Raw genomic sequence first — 20,650 nt, 5'->3', positions numbered from 1 at the left:
TTGTGGAAAAAATATCAACAATCTCATGGTTGCAAATACATCTGCAGAGATCTAGATTTGCCATTATCAAGAAGTTTGCAACCCATAGCACTGTAGCTAATTTCCCTGGGCATGGACGGAAGAGAAAAATTGATATCAAATTGCAACGCAGGATAGTCTAGATGTTGTATAAGCAGCCTCAAACAAGTTCCAAAAAAATTCAAGCTGTCCTGCAGGCTCAGGGAGCATCAGTGTCAGCGTGAACTATCCGTTGACATTTAAATGAAATAAAACGGTATGGCTGGAGACCCAGAATGACCCCATTGCTGCCACATAGTCTTAAAAAAGCAAGACTACAGTTTGCCAAAATGTACTTGAGTAAGCCAAAATCCTTCTGGGCAAACGTTATGTGGACAGATGAGACCAAGATAGAGCTTTTTGGTAAATCATTCAACTGTTTACCGAAAAAAGAATGCGGCCTACAAAGAAAAGAACACAGTACCTACAGTGAAATAGGGTGGAGGTTCAATTATGTTTTAGGGTTGTTTTGCTGCCTCTGGCACTTGGTGCCTTGAATGTGTGCAAGGCATCATGAAATCTGAGGATTACCAAAGAATCGCACTGTAAAACCAAGTGTCAGAAAGGGGGGTTCCGTCTGAGATCTTGGGTCTTCCAGAAGGACAATGACCCCAAACATATGTCAAGAAGCTCGCAAAAATGAATGGCAACAAAGCGCTGGAGAGTTCTGAAGTGGCCAGCAATGAGTCCAGATCTAAATCCCATTGAACACCCATGGAGAGATCTTACAATTGCTGTTAGGAAAAGGTGGCCTTCTAGTAAGACAGACCTGGAGCAGTGTGTGATTTCAGTTATTTTTTCCAAAGGGTGTATAACCAAATATTAAGTTAAGGGTGCCAATAATTTTGTTTAGCCCATTTTTGGAATTTGGTGCGACATTATGCCCAATTTGCTTCTTTTCCTCCATTTTTTGTTTTGTTCCAATACACACAAAGGGAATAAACGTGTATAGCAAAACAAAAACGTGTTACTGCAATATTTTTCTGTCTGAAATACTTGTATTTCCTGAAAATTTCTGGGGTGTCAACAATTTCAGCCATGACTGTAGGAGCCGTTCACATTTGTCAGCCTGCAACGTCGTTGCAGTAAGTGGATGGCACTTCTGTGCAGACTCCGATAATCCTGGAAGAACAGATTTGTTTCCCATATAACCTATGGGGTAATGCATCTACCCTGGGCTCCAGTTGGACCACCGCGGACCATCGGAGCGGAAACAACACAGTCCACTCCAACTGGCCACACATGATCCAGCGCAAGTAGAAACCGAGCTTAATTGCAATTGATAAAACAAACAGAACAGATTCCATGAACATGCACGATTCAGTGAACATGAGCAGTTCTGTAATCATTTTAGACAATCACTTCCTACCCAAAAAGATTGGAATGAATTTGATAATATACCAATGATGATGATGATGATAATTTAATGATGTACTGACAGCTCCTAGCAATGCTATACTGAGCTGGGGGAACTTGTGAATATTGCACAGATGGCATTACCAAGGGGCCAATGCAAATATGATAACTCAATGAGCAATAAAGAGTTGAAATAATTTGTTTTACTATATTTTATGCCAGACTGTAATTCTGCTTTAAGGATGGCTTGTAAGCTTCACTTTCTAAAATAAAGGGCTATAGTGACAAAGCATTTGTGCAAACTTGCTGTCCTCAAATCACTCTCCCCAACCCTCAACCCATTTGTGAGGGCATTGCGCTATGGCTCCTTCCACTCACACGTGTGATGCCACAGTGTACATTTCACACCAGGAAAGTCTACTGTGCAAGTACTTCTCCCTGCCCTCTGCACCAATTAGGTTCATGGGAGAAGAGTTTGCGCCGTGTGCATTATCAATGGGTATAGACCACCAGGGGATACAGATCCAAGACAGATAATAGTTTCCACGGCGGCAGCAGCAATCAGTAGGTGGGGAGAAACCTAAAAAATGTGGCCAAGTAAGTGTGCATTTATTCATATTAGCATAATAGGCAGCACAATGGCTTGCAAACTCAGCTTACAGTGCTAGAGTTTCAACAGAATCTGTAAGGAGTTGGAGTTAGCATGTTCTCTCCAGTGTCAAACTTTACTATACCCATACACTGTGCTACATATATTGCTGAGCCACAAGCAAGCATCACTGTCCCTCATGTCACATTTTGCTATACCCATACACTATGCTTCATATATTACTGGCCCACAAGAAAGCATCATTGTCCCTCATGTCACACTGTCATATAGGCTCCAAGGAAATAGCATCTTATTGATAAAGTGTGAAAATATCACATAGGAGTACATTGACAAAGTACCATAACGAGGAAAACATTGTTAGCTAAAGAATCTATTCTCAATGTATCACTCAAGATACAAAAATCGTTACCCACAATAATATTTTAATGGGAACCTAAACCAAAGAAAACAAAAAGTTTCACTTACCTGAGGCTCCTACCAGCCCCCTGCAGCCGTCCTGTGCCGGCGCCGGTCCTCAAAGATCCTCCGCTCCCCCGCCACGACTTAGTTTAATTTCTGCGGACTGTGAACCGGCGGGCCATCACAACCAGAGCCGCGCGGGCGGAGTGGCCCGTCGACTCGCAGTCAGCAGAAACGAAACTAAGCTGCAGCGGGGGAACAGAGGATTGTTGAGGACCGGCACAGGCACAGGACGGCTGCAGGGGGCTGGGAGAAGCTCCAGGTAAGTGAAACTCTTTTTGTTTCCTTTGGTTTAGCTTGCCTTTAACACCCAGAATAAAACAAAATATAGTAATATTTACTCATGTAACACGTGCACTGTACATTACTTCATAGTTCCCTCCATTATAGCGCCTCCAGTTACAATACCCCTCTACTGCAGTTCCCCATTACAACAAAGCAATTCACTTAACATACTGGAATTCTGCAAAGGCTTTTTATACTGTCCCCCATAATAGCTAGGTGCAGAAGCAGAGGATACACGGACTAGGGGATAGAGATGGCCCGAACGGTTCGCCCCGCGATCTTATTCACGTGAACTTTGGTGGTTCGCATTACGCGTGAACCACAAACTATATGCAAGTTCAACCGCCCCCTATACTACATCATTAGGGTCAACTTTGACCCTTTACATCACAGTCAGCAGACACAGGGTAGCCAATCAGGCTACACTCCCTCCTGGAGCCCCCCCCCCCCCCCTTATAAAATGCAGGCAGCGTCAGCCATTTCACTCACTCGTGTAGCTGCAGTAATTAGAGAAGGGAGAGAACCTGGCTGCTAACATAAGGAAAGCTTAGTTAGGCTCTTGTGTTAGGCTTGTTAGGTTGCTCCTTCTTGCTGATCTTATTGCTAAAATGCACTCCTCATCCTCAACAGCTAATGAGAGCCAATGTTGTTCTTGTGATCTATCGTGTGTGTGTGTGTGTGTGTGTGTGTGTGTGTGTGTGTGTGTGTGTGTGTGTGTGTGTGTGTCCCACAGACACTTGTGTTGCATATACAGCCCTGTCAGTCAGTCGCAGCTGCTGCTGGGACCTTGGCCCCTTGGTAATTCCTACTGTGCCACTGCCAGGCCCAGCACATTCAGTGACTACCTATGTGTGTGAAAGCTGCACATTTGTAATACCAATCACTGCATACCCACCTGTTCAGTGCACCTACCTACGTGAGCGCACGCAGTGTCACTGCACCTGTTCACGGTACCGGTGTGTGTGACAGCTGCACATTTGTAATACCAATCACTGCATACCCACCTGTTCAGTGCACCTACCTACCTACGTGACCGCAAGCAGTGTTATATACCAGTCACTGCACCTGTTCACGGTACCTGTGAGTGCGACAGCTGTACATTTGTAATACCAATCACTTCATACCCACCTGTTCAGTGCACCTACCTACGTGAGCACACGCAGTGTCACTGCACTTGTTCACGGTATCTGTGTGTGACACAGCTGCACATTTGTAATACCAATCACTGCATACCCACCTGTTTAGTGCACCTACCTACCTACGTGACACAAGCAGTGTTATATACCACTGCACCTGTTCATGGTACCTCTGTGTGTGACAGCTGCAAATTTGTAATATTAGTCATTGCATAATTGTTCACAGTACCTGTGTGACCGCGCACTGTGTAATATACCAGTCCGTGCATACCTGTTAACTGCACCTGTATTATAATACCAGTCACTGCATACCTTTCACTGCACCTGTGTGACTGCACATTGTATTAGTCAAGTCAGTGCATACCTTTCACTTCACCCGCCCCCCCCCCCCCTCCCCTCCCCGATATGGACAAAACAACAGGCAGAGGCAGACCCAGAGGCAGGCCACCCGGCAGGTCTGTTCGAGGTTGTGCTGACGTGATTTTGTGCGGCCCTGGCCCAAAGTATAGTGCTCGGAAGACGGCACGTCCCATCAACTCCCAAGATTGTAAGGACGTGGTTGACTATTTAACACAGAACACCTCATCTTTTGCAGCCACCAGCACTACTACAAGCACCACATCCGCTGCATTTGACACTTCGCAGGAGTTATTTGGTGGGGAATTAAATGATTCACGGACATTATTGTTACAACAAGATGAAGGCGCTAAGCAAGTTACACCACCTCATATGTCTGAGTTACGTTACTTGTGAGGAGGAGGATGATGACTTACCTGCTGTTGGTGCAGTTTATGAGGTGTCTGAGGCAAGCGAAGCTGAGGAGGATGATTATGATGATTGTGATGATACGGATGCCACGTGGGATCCTAAGAGACAAGATGACCAAGTGGACAGTTCAGAGGGGGAGTCAGAGATGAGTAGGTGGAGACGAGTTGCTGAAAGAAGCAGGGGGAGCTCGCCTTCAGAAACAGCTGGTGGCAGAGTCCGGCCACATGTATTGCCACCTATGGATAGCCAGCCAACATGCCCTTTAACGTCAGCTGCTGATGCCACCACAGTGCCCACACCCCAGGGGGGCTCAGCGGTTTGGAAATTTTTGTGTATGTCTGCCTTAGATCAGAGCAATGCCATCTGTTCTCTCTGCCGCCAAAAATTGAGCAGTGGAAAGGCCAACAGCCGCGTAGGGACAACTGCCTTACAAAGGCATATGGAGAAAAGGCACAAACTGCAATGGGAAGAGCACCAGAGGAAAAGAAGCACACAAAAGCAAAGCCACCCTCCTTCTCCTCTTCCTCCTTCAGGTGCATCATCTTCAGCCGCTTTCTACCTTGCACCTTCACAATCACAGCCACCCTCCTCCACTCCACCTCTCACCTTGAGCGGTTCCTGCTTCTCTGCACACAGCAGAAGCCAGGTGTCCGTGGGGGAAATCTTTGAGCGGAAAAAGCCAATGTCTGCCACTCACCCCCTTGCCCGGCGTCTGACAGCTGGCTTGGCGGAACTGTTAGCTCACCAGCTGTTACCATACCAGGTAGTGGATTCTGAGGCCTTCCGAAAATTTGTGGCCATTGGGACACCGCAGTGGAAGATACCAGGCCACAATTATTTCTCAAAAAAGGCGATACCCAAACTGTACCGTGAAGTTGAAAGGCAAGTGGTGTCATCTCTGGCACACAGCGTTGGGTCAAGGGTCCTTCTGACCACGGATGCCTGGTCTCCCAAGCACGGTCAGGGCAGGTACATTACTTACACAGCCCATTGGGTCAACCTGGTGACCGCTGGCAAGCAGGAAGTACGTGGATGTGCAGCGGACCTAGTTGTGACACCTCCACGGCTTGCAGGCAGGCCTGCTGCCACCTCCTCTCCTCCTGCTACATCCTCTTCGCTGTAGTCTTCCTCCTCCTCCTTGGCTGAGTGGCAGTTCAACTCTACTGGTGCTGCGATCTGCTCTCCAGCTACACAGCCCCAGCTCCCCAGGGCCTATGCTGCATGCCAGGTACAACGGTGTCCCGCCATCTTAGACATGTCTTGCCTCAAAGTGGAGAGTCACACTGGAGCAGCTCTCCTAGGTGCTCTTAAACAGGTGGATCAGTGGCTGACCCCGCACCAAATGGAGATCGGCAACGTGGTGTGCGACAACGGCAGCAATCTCATTTCGGCTTTGAATTTGGGAAAGTTGACACATGTACCCTGCATGGCACATGAGCTGAATCTCATAATTCAGAGATTTGTGTCTAAGTACCCAGGCTTACAGGACGTCCTGAAGCAGTCCAGGAAGGTGTGTGGGCATTTCAGGCGGTCTTATACGGCCATGGCACTCTTTGCCGATATTCAGCAGAGAGACAAATTGCCGGTGAGGTGCTTGATTTGCGATAGTCCGACTCGCTGGAATTCAACGCTCCTGATGTTCAACCGCCTGCTACAACAGGAGAAAGCCGTCAAACAGTATCTCTACCACTACAGTCAAAGGACACGCTCTGGGGAGATGGGGATGTTCTGGCTGAAGTACTGGACACTCATGCAAAATGCCTGCAGGCTCATGCGGCCGTTTGAGGAGGTGACAAAACTGGTGAGACGCAGTGAAGGCGCCATCAGCGGTGGATCAAGCTGTGGAGGAGCGTGAACAGGAAGAGGAGGAAGAGTTGTTGGATTAATTCTCAGCAGAAGCAGATGATTCCTCAACACCTGTGGCAGCACAGAGGGGGGAGGAGTCGTCGTGTGGGGAAGAGGAGTCAGATGATGAGGAAGGTGTTGTTTTGGAGGAGGAGGAGGAAGTGGCGTAAGAACAACCGCAGCAGGTGTCACAGGGGGCTTGTGCTGCTCAACTTTCCCGTGGTATTGTTCGTGGCTGGGGGGAGGAGGAGAACTTAGCTGACATCATTGAGGAAGATCAAGAGGAGATAGTTAGTACATCTGCATCCAATTTTGTGCAGATGGCGTCTTTCATGCTGTCCAGCCTGTTGAGGGACCCCCATACAAAAAACTCAAGGGGAATGAGCTGTACTGGGTGGCCACGCTACTAGACCCTCGGTATAGGCACAAAGTGGCGGAGATGTTTCCAAATCACCAGAAGGCAGAAAGGATGTAACACTTGCAGAACAATCTGGCAACTATACTTTACAGTGCATTAAGAACCTTATGTCACTATCCACGTGGCAGCATTACTCATCATTCCATGCACTAAGCTATTCATAGATACATTAAGGGTGGTGTTACAGCACAACGGAATAAAGGTGCCACTGCCAGTAATCCTTCTCACATGTCCACGCAGGCAAGGACAGGACGCTCTAGCGATCTCATGGTGATGTCAGAAATGCGGACATTCTTTAGTCCAACGTCTCGCCTTAGCCCTTCCGGATACACGATCCACCAACGCCTCGACTGGCAGGTAGCTGACTGTCTGGCCTTAAGTGTGGATGTAGACACTGTGAGCAGCGATGACCCCCTGGACTACTGGGTGTGCAGGCTTGACCTGTGGCCAGAGCTGTCCCAATTTGCCATCCAACTTCTGTCTTGCCCTGCCTCATGCGTCCTGTTAGAAAGGAGCTTCAGCGCAGATGGAACATTGTCACTGAGAAGAGAAGTCGCCTAAGTCAAAAAAGTGTTCAGTACCTCACCTTTATCAAAATGAATAAGGCATGGATCCCGGAGGGATAATGCCCACCCCCTAAGACTAAGTCAGTCCCCACACACAGCATCTCTGCCTGCATGCCGTGTGACTGCCTGCCCCAAGACTAAGTCGCTCCCTACACAGCATCTCTGCCTGCAGGCCGCTTGACTGCCTTCTCCGCCACCACCAACAGGGTCCAGGACTCCAGGCGGATTCCTGAATTTTTAAAGAGAATCTGTATCAAAATGTCCCCTGGGGGGTACTCACCTCAGGTGGGGGAAGCCTCAGGATCCTAATGAGGCTTCCCACACCGTCCTCCGTCCCTCGGGGGTCTCGCTGCAGCCCTCCGTACAGCGGCGCTCTGGCGGCTCCGAAGTAGGCGGAAATGCCCGATCGCCATCGGGTCTGCTCTACTGCGCAGGCGCAAGTCTCCGCAGTAGAGGGGACCCGACTGAGATCAGGTATTTCCGACTACTTCAGAGCCGAAAGCAGCCACAGCGCCCCTGCAGGAGCCTGCAAAGGTAAATATTGAATTGACAGTCGGGTCTGTCGGCGGCTGTTTGGAGGGCTGCAGCGAGACCCCTGTGGGACAGAGGGCAGCGTGGGAAGCCTCATTAGGATCCCGAGGCTTCCCCCACCCGAGGTGAGTACCCCCCCAGGGGATCTTTTTGATGTTACAGTGTCTCTTTAAGGCCGCTGCTAGCAGCGGCCGCTATAATAATTTTTCTGGTGCGTGTACGTGCCTGCCTAATTATTCTGCCGCACTGCAGCTGCAACAACAAAACAAAAGGCATGTACATGTGTCAATTCCCCTTCATAATCATTATCTTGTCACGGTGAAGGGGCTTGCGTATCACAATGAAGCAATGACCGCTGGGGGGGGAGCACACCTAAGATAATAAGGTTGTTGCTTCATTGTGGACAGACCAAATTCAATTAGCTGGACAGTCACTGTTCTGTCACTGAGCTACCACAGCCTGGCGACCATATGGGCTGGAAAGCCGCCATCACCTGCACTCTCATCATGGTGCGCACCAGTCCAGCACGCCCGTCACTACACAAACTGCTGTGTGCGGTGCGTTACTACCTGATTGATGTATACACATGCAAGATGTTTTAAAGCACTTTAGGCCTCCAATTTAGCATGCAATGTGATTTCTGCCCTTAAAACGCTGCTGTGCGTCAAATCCAGATTTTTCCCCGGGACTTTTGGCGTGTATCACACTCCCCCATGCAAAAACTCAGATGTTAGACCCCTTGAAACATCTTTTCCATCACTTTTGTGGCCAGCATAAATGTTTCTAATTTTCGAAGTTCGCCTTCCCATTGAAGTCTATTGCGGTTCGCGGAAGTTCGCGTGAACCAAACTTTTTGCGGAGGTTCACGTCGCGAACCGAAAATCGGAGGTTCGAGCCATCTGTACTGAAAATGTGTCCATGTGGTTAAGGGACAGAAGAAAAAAAATGGTGGCAAATGGATCATATTCAAAAAGGGGAACTATTAGCAGTGGGGTCCTACATAGGTCTGTACTAGGTCCAATACTTTTCAATGTATCTATGAATAGCTTAGTGCATGGAATGATGAGTAATGCTGCCACGTGGATAGTGACATAAGGATCTTGACAGCATGGTTATATTGGCAGGCACATGTCAGATGACCTTTAATTTCAAGTAATTTAAGGTCATGCTCCTTGGACATATCAACAATCAAGTAACATAAAATGAAGGCATACAGCTGGGAACATCAGACTTGGGAATACTAGTTGCTAACAACATAGGCAGCTATATTCAATGCCAAGCAGCAGCAGTTAAAGCAAATACAATTCTAGGATATGTATAACAAGAAATGAAATCCTGAGATGCTAGTATACTTCTTACTTAGTACAGGTCCCTTGTGAGGCCACATCTGGAATATGGGATACATTTTTAAAATGGTGCCAAACCCCGGAACAGTTTCCAGGTCAGCCCCCGAATATAAGCACTGTTCATGAGCAAAATGATTTTCTACGCATGCAAGGGACTAGCCATGATGGGAGTGGAAGTAAGGATGGATGACTAATGGGCAAGAAAGGGGTGTATACTGAAAGTGGTGGCAACTAAGATGGACAGGGTATGGAAAAACAAGGACTGACTCCTACTCCTACTCCATATTCAAGCGGCGGCCCAGTCAAATGAATAAATGCCAGAATGTGGGGACCCAGGAGGACACAGAAAGGTACAACATAGATATACCTTTACTTTAATTTGATGGAATTCAGTTCAGGGGTACTTTCAATTTTAACCATACATAACTGCTTGGGAATTTAATTGGGCTTTGACTATAATTTTTGAGTTGGTTTTGACCTTTAGCTGTCCTTGGAGTAGCACAAGTCTACGTTGCACCTCATCTTTTTCTGTTCTTTCCCCATTAGCTATTCCACTGAACACATTCTTCCTCTACAGACCCATCCCTTTCATCTCCCAGTGCTACGGAAATGCAACACCAAGACAATGACAACGTGCCACATTCCAACATAAAGAGCAATAACGATCGTGTCATGTTAAAATTAGTCATTGGATTTAGTGGCCGCACATAATGATGTGTCAAACTGCAAGGGACAGCCAAAGGAAGATGTGAATTTTCTGGACCTCTGCCTCCAACGCCACCTCAATTACTCCTTGCAGTCCGGCACGCACTGGCACGACCGAAAGACGTGGCCTCCAGAAAATTCATAATTTAGAGAAATCAATATAATATATACATACTACACAAAAAAAGTCAATATGGGGGAAGAGTAAAAAACTGGGATGGAACTAATTTAATGGCTCAGTGACCTCAGAACGCAGAAACAGCCGGAGTCTAATAAGGGTTTGTGTGTGTATGTTTCCAACCCGGCTGGTGAAATGCCAGTCAAGGATTCGAGCCTAGCAACAGGTGGAAGCGATTAGCCCTGTCATAGAAAGTTTGAAAAATGGATTCTAGGCCCGGGCTGACTAAATTGAATTTGACAGTGTTGTCCTAAAGATTCTGAGGAGAAGGGTGAAAAAAAAATTCTATAGTTTAATTTGGAATCCCTTGATTATTCATTAGATCTCCAGATGGTCTTTGTTGATGTTTTACATATTAATATATATGTTGTGTTATTGTTGGCCCAGCTTGGCTTGTTCTGCGGTTATGCCCTGCAAAGGCTTCTAAGTGTCCTCGTTAGCGCCCTGGAAAGAACAGAAAATAAAAGATAGAGGGAGGGAAGGCTTTATATGGCCTAGAAAGATCTGCTTCTGTGATGAATATATTAGAGGGTTGCATTTCTCTTAATAAAGATATATCAATGGATCTCATGTCCAAGTGGAGGGGGAAAAAAACAGATGGATGAAAACTGTTTTTCTTTTAAAGCCCAACCGTATCCAAAATTGTGCAAAGTGGCCCATATGCCATTAACTTTCTACTGTGTGCTCTCCTAGGAGATAATTTTCTCGCACTTGTCCCTACGCCACTGGGCATGTGCCCAGGCGGGAGCAAACCTGTCTGTCCCAATTAATCAAATGATATTGACATGTCTCCTCTACAAGACGTAAAGGTATGTATGCCAAAAGAGAACAAAGACTGCACTTCCTGTGTGCATCAATAGGGTCAGGTGACACACTGCTGCATGAAAGCAGCTCACCTTATGTGTTGGCTGATCTGGTCATCTGACTGCATCAGCGTGGGTTTCCTCTGGCACTCTGGTTTCCTCCCACATTTCTCATCATGCAGGTGTTCACTGGATTTTTATACATAGACAGCGCTCCACTTTAAGACACTGGAGTTTCTATTCACCCCCACAGGAGTTCCACTCACCCAGTTCGTTTGACCACTGCTAGACTGGTCAAAGATCGCTCAATGGATATCCACATCCGTTCTGCAAGGTGGCAGATGTCCAGTCACTCTTCCTCCTGTAGTTACGTGGATGCAGCCATTCCTGTGTATAGATGTCTCAAAGGGGAGAAAAGAGACCTTGCATAGCGTAACTCCGTGAAAAATAGATACTAGTTATTAAAATTATGCACTCACAAACTCGTGCAGATTGACAGCGCTCAGAGTTTAACGGGCTCTCCCCAGTGCCTTTCCGGACAGGCTAGTCGGTTGCTGCGTCACTGCCGCACGCCCCTGATGAGTTACACGGAGTGACGAAACGCGTTGGGTGGAGCCAAAGGACATCCAGGAAGTGTGGCACTTCGCAGAACGATCGCCAATAGACGAGCGGGAGTGACGCGGCAACCGATGAGCCTGTCCGGAAAGGCACGACGGAGAGCCCGTTAAACTCTGAGCGCTGTCAATCTGCACGAGTTTGTGAGTGCATAATTTTAATAAAGTGTATCTATTTTTCACGGAGTTAACCTATGCGAGGTCTCTTTTCTCTCCTTTGAGATATCTATACACAGGAGTGGCTGCATCCACGTAACTACAGGAGGAAGGACCTCTGCCACCTTGCAGAACGGATGTGGATATCTATTGAGCGATCTTTGACCAGTCTAGCAGTGGTCAAACGAACTGGGTGAGTGGAACTCCTGTGGGGGTAAATAGAAACTCCAGTGTCTTAAAGCGGAGCGCTGTCTATTTATGTATAAGGATTTAAAGGGGACTGGCTAAAGCCCAAATAGAGCACAGACGTGAACTAATTCATCTGAAAGAACTGATGGACATTGTTTTTACAATTTTTAATTTTCTATTTTGGTAGTTGAGTCAAACAGCCACTAAAAGTGGCTGGGAATACACGATTCGTTTCTGCCGCAGATAGATGGTTCGATAGAACATTTCCGACATGTCCGATCGCCCATTCCATTGTTTTGCTGCTCGATTTCTGATAGAAGTGAATGGAAAAAGATAAGAAAAACGAGCGAAAGATAAGAGAATAGAGTGGAGAATCTAGCGGCAAAAAACGATCGAGCGGAGAATCTAGCGGCAGAAACACATCGTGTATTTCCAGCATTAGATAGTTCAATTAAAAGTTTCAAATACAGGTAGTCCCTGGGTTACAAACGCCGACTTACGAATGACCCGCCGATACGAACGCTGCGACCATAGCTCCGCCCCATCGCATGACATCACGCCCGCCGGGGACTACCTGTTCTGCCCCGTTTAAAATGCAGAGTTTTGCAGCGGAAGGTAAATAGAGGCCATCTCACCTGATCCTCGACGGTAGAAGGTCCCCTCGAGGTGCCGGAAGCTGCGCAGCCCATCCTCTCGCTCCGTCCACTGTTGCCCGGCGGCTTCTGGCTTCACATGCGGCGCATAATGACACAATTAGGAAGCGCCGCCACTAGGGGGCTCTTCCTGATTGCGAGGATCAGGCAAGATGGACTCTATTTACCTTCCGCTGCAAAACTCTGCATTTTAAATGCGGGCAAAAGTGGCTGTCCCGACTGAAGGACAGATTCAGATTAAGAACGAGCGGGCAGTCCCTATCTCGTTCGTTAACCGAGGACTACCTGTACAAATACCTCATACACACAAATGCCACAAACTAAATAAAAAAAACACAAAACGTACAAACAAAACAAAACGTATTACACCATCCAGCAGTATCACCATACACCAGTGTAGCAGGTCACAATTATTCTCTCAGGTAGCTACCCTAGAATCACTTGTACAAAGGCTTGAAGAGCCAGAACAATTGCGCTCAAGCTAGTCTGTTGCCTGTGCCAGATGGTAGTGCTTATTAGTGCAAACTATGAACTTTTTTAATCTTTGATAACGTATCGACATTTATTGTTTTCACTGCAATTAGCTTGAAGACAATTTTTCTGGCTCTTTTTGCTTCCACCTAAAAAATGTGTGATTATCAAGCTGATCGGGTAATAAGGTAAAGGGTTTTCTTTTTTTTTAAACAATTTACACCTGAAGTTAAAAAATAAAATATTTTCTAATCAGCTATCCAGAGTTCAGCTTCAATATTTAGATGTTAAAGGTTCATAAATAAGCCCCTTGGTGGATGCATAGTACCTATCTATGGATTTTATCTCTCTCTTCACAGCAGCTCCATCTTTGACATTATCATTAGGGATCGTTTTCTGACAGTGTCAAATATCTCTTGGGAATTCAAGATGACACAAAGGAGAGACAAGATACAGTCTGGCTCAAGAAGCAATTGTCTGTCAGAATCGGCGCTCCGCATTCATTAAAAGAACTAAGACACAGCCGGACTATCCAATCCATTATCATGTGACCAATCCAGCCCTTGTGTCCCTCAGTCAGAGCAGAGTTAATACTCTAAAATGCTGCCAAAATTGGTGTATGAAAAGTGAAGCCTCCTAGCATCTCTCAGAATCATACAAAAACTACAGTTAGACTATTATAAGTGGCTATAAGATACAGATACAGATGTAAAAAAAAAAAAAATCAAATATAGATAATCACAACTGAAGAAAACAAAAATGATAGTGTTTTTGTGGAGAGCCTTTAACCTGGCATTCAAATTCTGCTGGATTTCTGTGCAAAAATGGTTCAATTAATTTTCAACATTTTTGCCAGTAACTTACCAAAATGTGTCAAGTGAGGGTGTAGTATACATTTCTTGTATAACAAAAGTTTCAGATACAAAATCATGTAAAAAGAAGGATTTTCTCTTTCTGCCAGGCCACAATTTTCCCACTGCTGCTTTTGTGCTGCGTTTTTAAAATCACATGCATTTCTTAAATCGCAAGGTCTTTTGAAAAATCATGAAAGTTGTGAAGACCTGTACACACTGGTACAATGTGTTTTTAGAAAAAACGCAATCGCAGTGACTGCACTTTTTAGGCGCTGCGTTCGAAAAAAACACATGAAAACCGCAATGCATTCGATTTTCATCGAGTTTTTTAGGTAAACAATCAGGAAACCAGCAAAAGATAGCCTCAGCAAAATCGCAAGTGCACAAAAATGACAAGTAGAAATTTGATTAAAAACGCAATAGCATCACGCTGCTTTTGCAATTTTCAGTGTGTACAGGCCGTTAAAGAGGAAATGTCGCGAAAATCTTAAAATTTAAAACACATACAAATAAGAAGTGCATTTCTCCTAGAGCAAAATGAGCTATAAACTACGTTTCTCCTATTTTGCTGTCACTTACAGTAAGTAGTAGAAACCTGACATTACTGACAGATTTGGGACTAGCCCATAGGGGGGGATCTTGGGGTTTTCTTTACTTTTAAAAGCACTTAGTGAATGGCAGTTGCTCTGTCCAACTGCCAAAATAGTGTGCACTGAGCAGGGAGGCTGGCCAGCATCTTTGTATAGATCTTTTTCAGGGAGTGTCTGTATAAAGGATATAGGCCATGCTGAGAATCCCCTATGGAGAGATGGACTAGCCCAAAACCTGCAGGTAGTGTCAGATTTCCACTACATACTGTAAATGCCAGCAACATAGGAGAGAAATTATTTATGGCTCATTTTACTCTGGAAGAAATGTACTTCTTATTTGTATGTGTTTTAAATTTTAAGATTTTCGCAACACTTCCTCTTTAAGGAGTCTTGCTATTACTAACTAGGACCTGTCTGAGAAATGCCAATGATCAGTATAATTTTTGGGCACTCAAACTGGAAGAAAAAATAAAGACAACTTATAAAGCTGCATTTAAACCATGCAGTCGTGAAATCTAGGACTCACCCATCCAGAAGATGAAACGTGCTGGTGGTTACTTCTGAAAACAGCACCGTCTTCCCCAGCGTTTCCGTACGAAGGTTCTCTCTGTACATCTCCAGGCTGAAGTCCTCACAGATTACATCTTCTTGTCCCGTAATAAGGGGTGACAGGGATGGAGTGATGTCTATGTCATACTGGGGGGAATCAAAGACTTTCAGAGACATTTTACTGGACTTAACCAAGCCATTCTTTGCCACTGACTCGATCCACTGGAGGACATCACAATATTTTTCCTATTGAGGGAGATAAAGACATTAAAATGTTGTTTAAACACCGTTCCAGATGAGTGTAAGAATTAGAATCTTTGCTCACTGCATTCAGTTTGCCATCTTATTTTAAACTTTCTTTTTTTTTTTTTTTTTTTTTATTTTAGCCAGCTAGGATCTTCTAAATTGGACAGTATTACCATAGCAACAGTACTCTGTTGGGAGTAATAACTTTCAAGGAATTCCTGTGTTGCTGCATTAGTAAACTAAAACTCATAATTAATAATAATAATAATTATTATTATTATTCCAACATTTGCATAGGGCTTTTCTCCTAAAAGACTGAAAACGCTTCAGAGCTGCAGCTACTAGGGGCGTGCTCAGTAGGCAGTAGTAGTGTCAAAGAAGGATTGTCAAAAAAAAAAAAGCAAATTCCATTTACCCACTGCGCTGTGTTTATTATGCAATCTACAATCTGCCCTGCTTTGCAAGCTTTTCAATACAACCGTAAATGTTTTTGCTGTCATAAATCTTATCTTAGTCAGTCTGGCTCTATTTGATACATTGCTGACGAGAAGAACGCTTGCAAATCTCCCCTTCCATATTCCCGCTCCTAACTGATTGGCTGAAGGCAGATCAGTGTGATACGAAGCTGAGAAGAGAGAAGCCGCTGAAATACTACCTATGCTGTGCTTACGTGTGTTCAGGCCCGGATTTACATCACAGGAGCCTATAGGCACAGATGTCCTGGCACCTTAGACTTCGCCCTCAACGATCCTACAAACTCACGCCGAACTGCACTGCAAGTGTGTTGGCTGTCCCAGCTGTTACTTCTCCCTTACTTTCCTTGTCCGTCATAGGTAGCTACAGGTGCCCCTTAGTATTAGGTAACCAGAGGTACCCTTAGTATTAAGTAGCTGTAGATGTGCCTGACTAAAGGGAGATCTCGTCAGTTGAATGCCGACACCCGGGGAGTGGAGTGAGCCGCCTTTCTATCATCAGGCACATGCCTACAGTGCATTATGGTAAATCCAGCCCTGCGTGTGTTTATAAAGCATGATAGATATGACAGTGCAGTTTCTATGAAAAAAAAAAAAAAGTAAAGCTGGCCACTAACTGTCCAATTCCTAGCGAAAAATCGTTCGAGCGATATGAAATTCTGATTGGACGAAAAATCGTTCACTACACCATCAACGAACCAATCTTTGCTTTCTATTCATCACAACCAACAAGAAAATCCAAATTTTGGTTTGACAAAAATCCAATCGGACGACTATTTTTATAATCGTTTGTAATTGATTGTGCCCATCAACTCAGATTATTTACAACCAATCCGATCAGAATTTCTGATCGCTCGAACAATTTTTCGCCAGAAACTGGACTGTTAGTGGCCACCTCAAAGGAAGGAAATTACATCAGAATCGGCTTCAGTCAGAAGCAGCAAAGATTTAAAATGTCTGAAACAGTTGTTTCTTTATTTACTATATAAAATTCACTGAAATCAAAACACGGACAGTGCAATACATGTGTTATATAAGTAGAACAAATATTTATTTACTGATATATGTGCTGTTTTCTGGGATAGTATGGCTGTCCCTGTTGCTTTAAAAAAATCTTGCTATTGCTGAATAGGTATTGACTTACTCAATAGGAAGATATTTGAACCCTGGTCTCTTTTGTCGGAGGTGGCGCACTTAACCATTACACTATCCAGCCACTTTCACTAGTACTAATCGGTTGAATTGCAGCAACCTTTCTCGTGTTCTAGTTTCTGTTAAACAACTGAATGAGAATAATTTATAGTCACATAACAATAATGTAAGCATGTAATCCTAGGTTGAGAAATAATTCAGTATTATTATTTAGTATTTACAGTCATGGCTGAAATTGTTGGCACCCCAGAAATTGTTCCAGTAGATAAATAAGATTGTTTCAAGCATGTGATGCTCCTGTGAACTCACCTGGGGCAAGTAACAGGGGTGGGAAAATTAAAAATCACACCTGAAAGCAGATAAAAAGGAGAGAAGTTCACTTAGTCTTTGTATTGTGTGTCAGCATGGACAACAGAAAGAGGAGAAGATAACTGTAAGGACTTGAGAACCAAAATTGTGGAAAAATATCAACAATCTCAAGGTTACAAGTGCTTCTCCAGAGATCTAGATTTGTATTTGTCTACAGTGTGCAACATTATCAAGAAGTTTTCAACCCATGGCACTGTAGCTAATCTCCCTGGGCGTGGACAGAAGAGAAAACTTGATGAAAGGTTGCAATGCAGGATAGTCTGGATGCTGGATAAGTAGCCCCAAACAAGTTCCAAAGAAATTCAAGCTGTCCTGCAGAGGTTCAGGTTCCTGGGTCTCCTAGCAGGGCAATGACCCCAAACATACGTCAAAAAGCACGCAGAAATGGATGGCAACAAAGCGCCGGAGAGTTCTGAAGTGGCCAGTAATGAGTCCTTTCTAAATCTCATTGAACACTTTTGGTGAGATCTTAAAATTGCTGTTGGGGAGAGGCACCCTTCCAATAAGAGAGACCTGGAGCAGTTTGCAAAGGAATAGTGGTCCAAAATTCCGGGTGAAAGGTGTAAGAAGCTTACTGATGGTTAAGCTGGCCACTAACGGTCCAATTGCTAGCGAAAAATCGTTCGATCGATCCGAAATTCTAGGTCGGCAGTGATCGAATTGCCAGTAAAAAATCTCCATTAATGGTTATGATCGATTATGAACGAGTGAAAAAAAAGTCGTCCGACTGAATTTTCGTCGAACGAAATTTTGAATCTTAAAGACGATCGTGATCGATCGATAACAAAGATTGGTTCGTTGATGGTGTAGTGAACGATTTTTCTTCCGATCAGAATTTCTGATCGCTCGAACGATTTTTCGCTAGAAAATTGGACCATTAGTGGCCACCTTTACAGGAAGCGACTGATGTCAGTTATTTTTCTAAAGGGTGTGCAACCAAACATTAAGTTAAGGGTGCCAATAATTTTGTCCAGCCCATTTTTGGAGTTTTGTGTGACATTATGTCCAATTAGCTTTTTTCCGCTTTTTTTTGTTCCAATACACACAAAAGGAATAAACATGTGTATAGCAAAATGTGTTACTGCAATACTTTACTGTGAGAAATGCTTGATTTTCTAGAAACATTTCTGGGGTACCAACCATTTCAGCCATGGTATTTGTATTGGTAGTGTATTGTAGTGTATTGTATTGTAGTGGTATTTGTATATACCACTGTACAGACTATATTGTCTTGTCACTTAACTGTCCCTCAGAGGGGCTCACAATCTAATCCCTACCACAGCCATAAATCTGTGTATGCATATTTCAGTGTATGTACTTCTCTGTATGTTTTTTGGGATGTGGGAGGAAACGGAAGTCCTCAGAGGAAACCCACAAAATTTGTGCGGATAGTGCCCTGGCTAGGATTCGAACTGGGGATCCATCGATGCAAGGTGAGAGAGCTTACCACTACACCACCGTGCTTCCCATATATATATATAGATGAAGAGACATATAGAGAAGTACAGATGTAAATTTGGCCCTTTCTATGTATAGGCCTCCAAGGCATGTTCCTTATGTAATTAAAACAGTAAAACCTTTCAGAATCTGTTTCCTCCCTACCCGTACAAGTTTCTATTGGATAAGCTTAGTGGGAAACCTCCCTCCTTCCCTCACTGGTGGACACACTAGCTTCAGCTAGTGAGGAATGAGGATAACAGTCTAGAGCATGATAGCGTGATGGCTAACCTTGGCACTTCAGCTGTGACAAAACTACAAATCCCATCATGCCTCTGCCTCCCCGACTTATGCTTAGAGCTGTCAGCGTATTGCAATGCCTCATGGGACTTGTAGTTCCACCACAGCTGGAGTGCCAAGGTCAGCCATCACTGGTCTAGAGGGATTATGTCAAAGAGGTGACATGTGAGATGTGACAACAGTGGAAGAAGTTGGTCAAAATGCACTGTATATTTCTGGTAATATTATAACCAAAGTAGAATTTTCCTTTAAGGGGAATCTGAAGTTGAGGGATATGGAGGCTGACCTATTTCTTTCCATTTAAATAATGCAGATTACCCGGCTGTCCTGCTGATCCTCTGTCTCTACTACCTTTAGCCATAGACCCTGAACAGGCATGCAGATAATGAACTCTGACTGAAGTCTGACTGGATTAGCCGCATGCTTGCTTCAAGTGTGATTCAGATACTACTGAAACCAAAGAGAGCACCAGGACTGCAAGGAAACTGGTATTGTTTAAAAATAAATAAATGTATCAGCCTCCATATACCTCTCCCTACAGGTTCCCTTTAAATCTCACATTCGGAAATGTAATTACAATCTTAACCTCCATGGCGGTAATCCCGAGCTGAGCTCGGGCTATGCCGAGGATTGCTATGCAGAGGATTGCTCAGGCCCTGGTGGGCCGATCTGCATAATTTTTTTTTCAAACACGCAGCTAGCACTTTGCTAGCTGCATGTTTGTTCCAATCGCCGCTGATCCGCAGAGAAAGAGGGCCCCCGCAGACCCCTTGCGCAGCTTGGCCAATCACAGCCAGGCTGCGCTATGGGGAGGATCAGAGACTCCCGCCGACATCACGATGTCAATGACGTCATCGCGATCGTCGCCATGTCGAGGAAGGAAGCCTATACAGGAAATCCCGTTCAGAATGGGATTTCCTGCTGGGATTATGCGCTTGCAGCGATCGAAGGGGCTGGGCAGACACCGCAGGGAGGGGGGAAGCATGTAGCTAGCGCTAGGGTAGCTACATGTAAAAAAAAAAAAATTAGGCAAAAAAAAACAAAAACCTCCCACGGCCGCGCCCCGCAATAATCATAACGCCAGGGAGGTTAAAGTGAGGTGAAAATAAACTGATGAAAGAATCAATTGTATTCATCCTCTTACTCCTAAAAATGACCTTTTTTTTTTTTTTAGATATTCCATGTTTTTATTTTGTAATGAAACATTTAAATAGTAAATTGCATGTTTTATTGTCTCTGATGAATGGCAGTCCATTAAAGGGAAGGTTCAAGCAAAATAAAAAAAATGAGTTTCACTTACCTGGGGCTTCTACCAGCCCCATGCAGCCATCCTGTGCCCTCGTAGTCACTCACTACTGCTCCAGTCCCCCGCTGGCAGCTTGCCGACCTTGGAGGTCAGCGGGCCGCATTGCGTACATTTTTACGCATTCCCGCCAGTGCAGGAACATTAACACATACATTTTTACGCATTACTGGTTCAATGCATAAATTTTTACGCATTAAACCAGTAATGCATAAAAATGTATGTGTTAAT

The 20,650-nt window shown here is 44.8% G+C and overlaps 1 protein-coding gene across 2 annotated transcripts in view; it reads right to left on the bottom strand.

The window, feature by feature from the left end:
- HLCS (holocarboxylase synthetase) overlaps positions 1-20,650 on the bottom strand; it is a 228,621-nt gene that overhangs the window by 122,570 nt on the left and 85,401 nt on the right. For both annotated transcript variants that reach the window (XM_068270428.1, XM_068270429.1), the window contains one exon: positions 15,117-15,385. In XM_068270428.1, the coding sequence (XP_068126529.1) occupies positions 15,117-15,385 (269 nt within the window). The remainder of the gene's footprint in view (positions 1-15,116; positions 15,386-20,650) is intronic.

Source organism: Hyperolius riggenbachi, chromosome 2 (genome assembly GCF_040937935.1).
Source record: "Hyperolius riggenbachi isolate aHypRig1 chromosome 2, aHypRig1.pri, whole genome shotgun sequence".
NCBI lineage: Eukaryota > Metazoa > Chordata > Amphibia > Anura > Hyperoliidae > Hyperolius > Hyperolius riggenbachi.
Note: the sequence above shows the minus strand (reverse complement) of the source record. Positions and strands in the feature narration are given on the sequence as shown.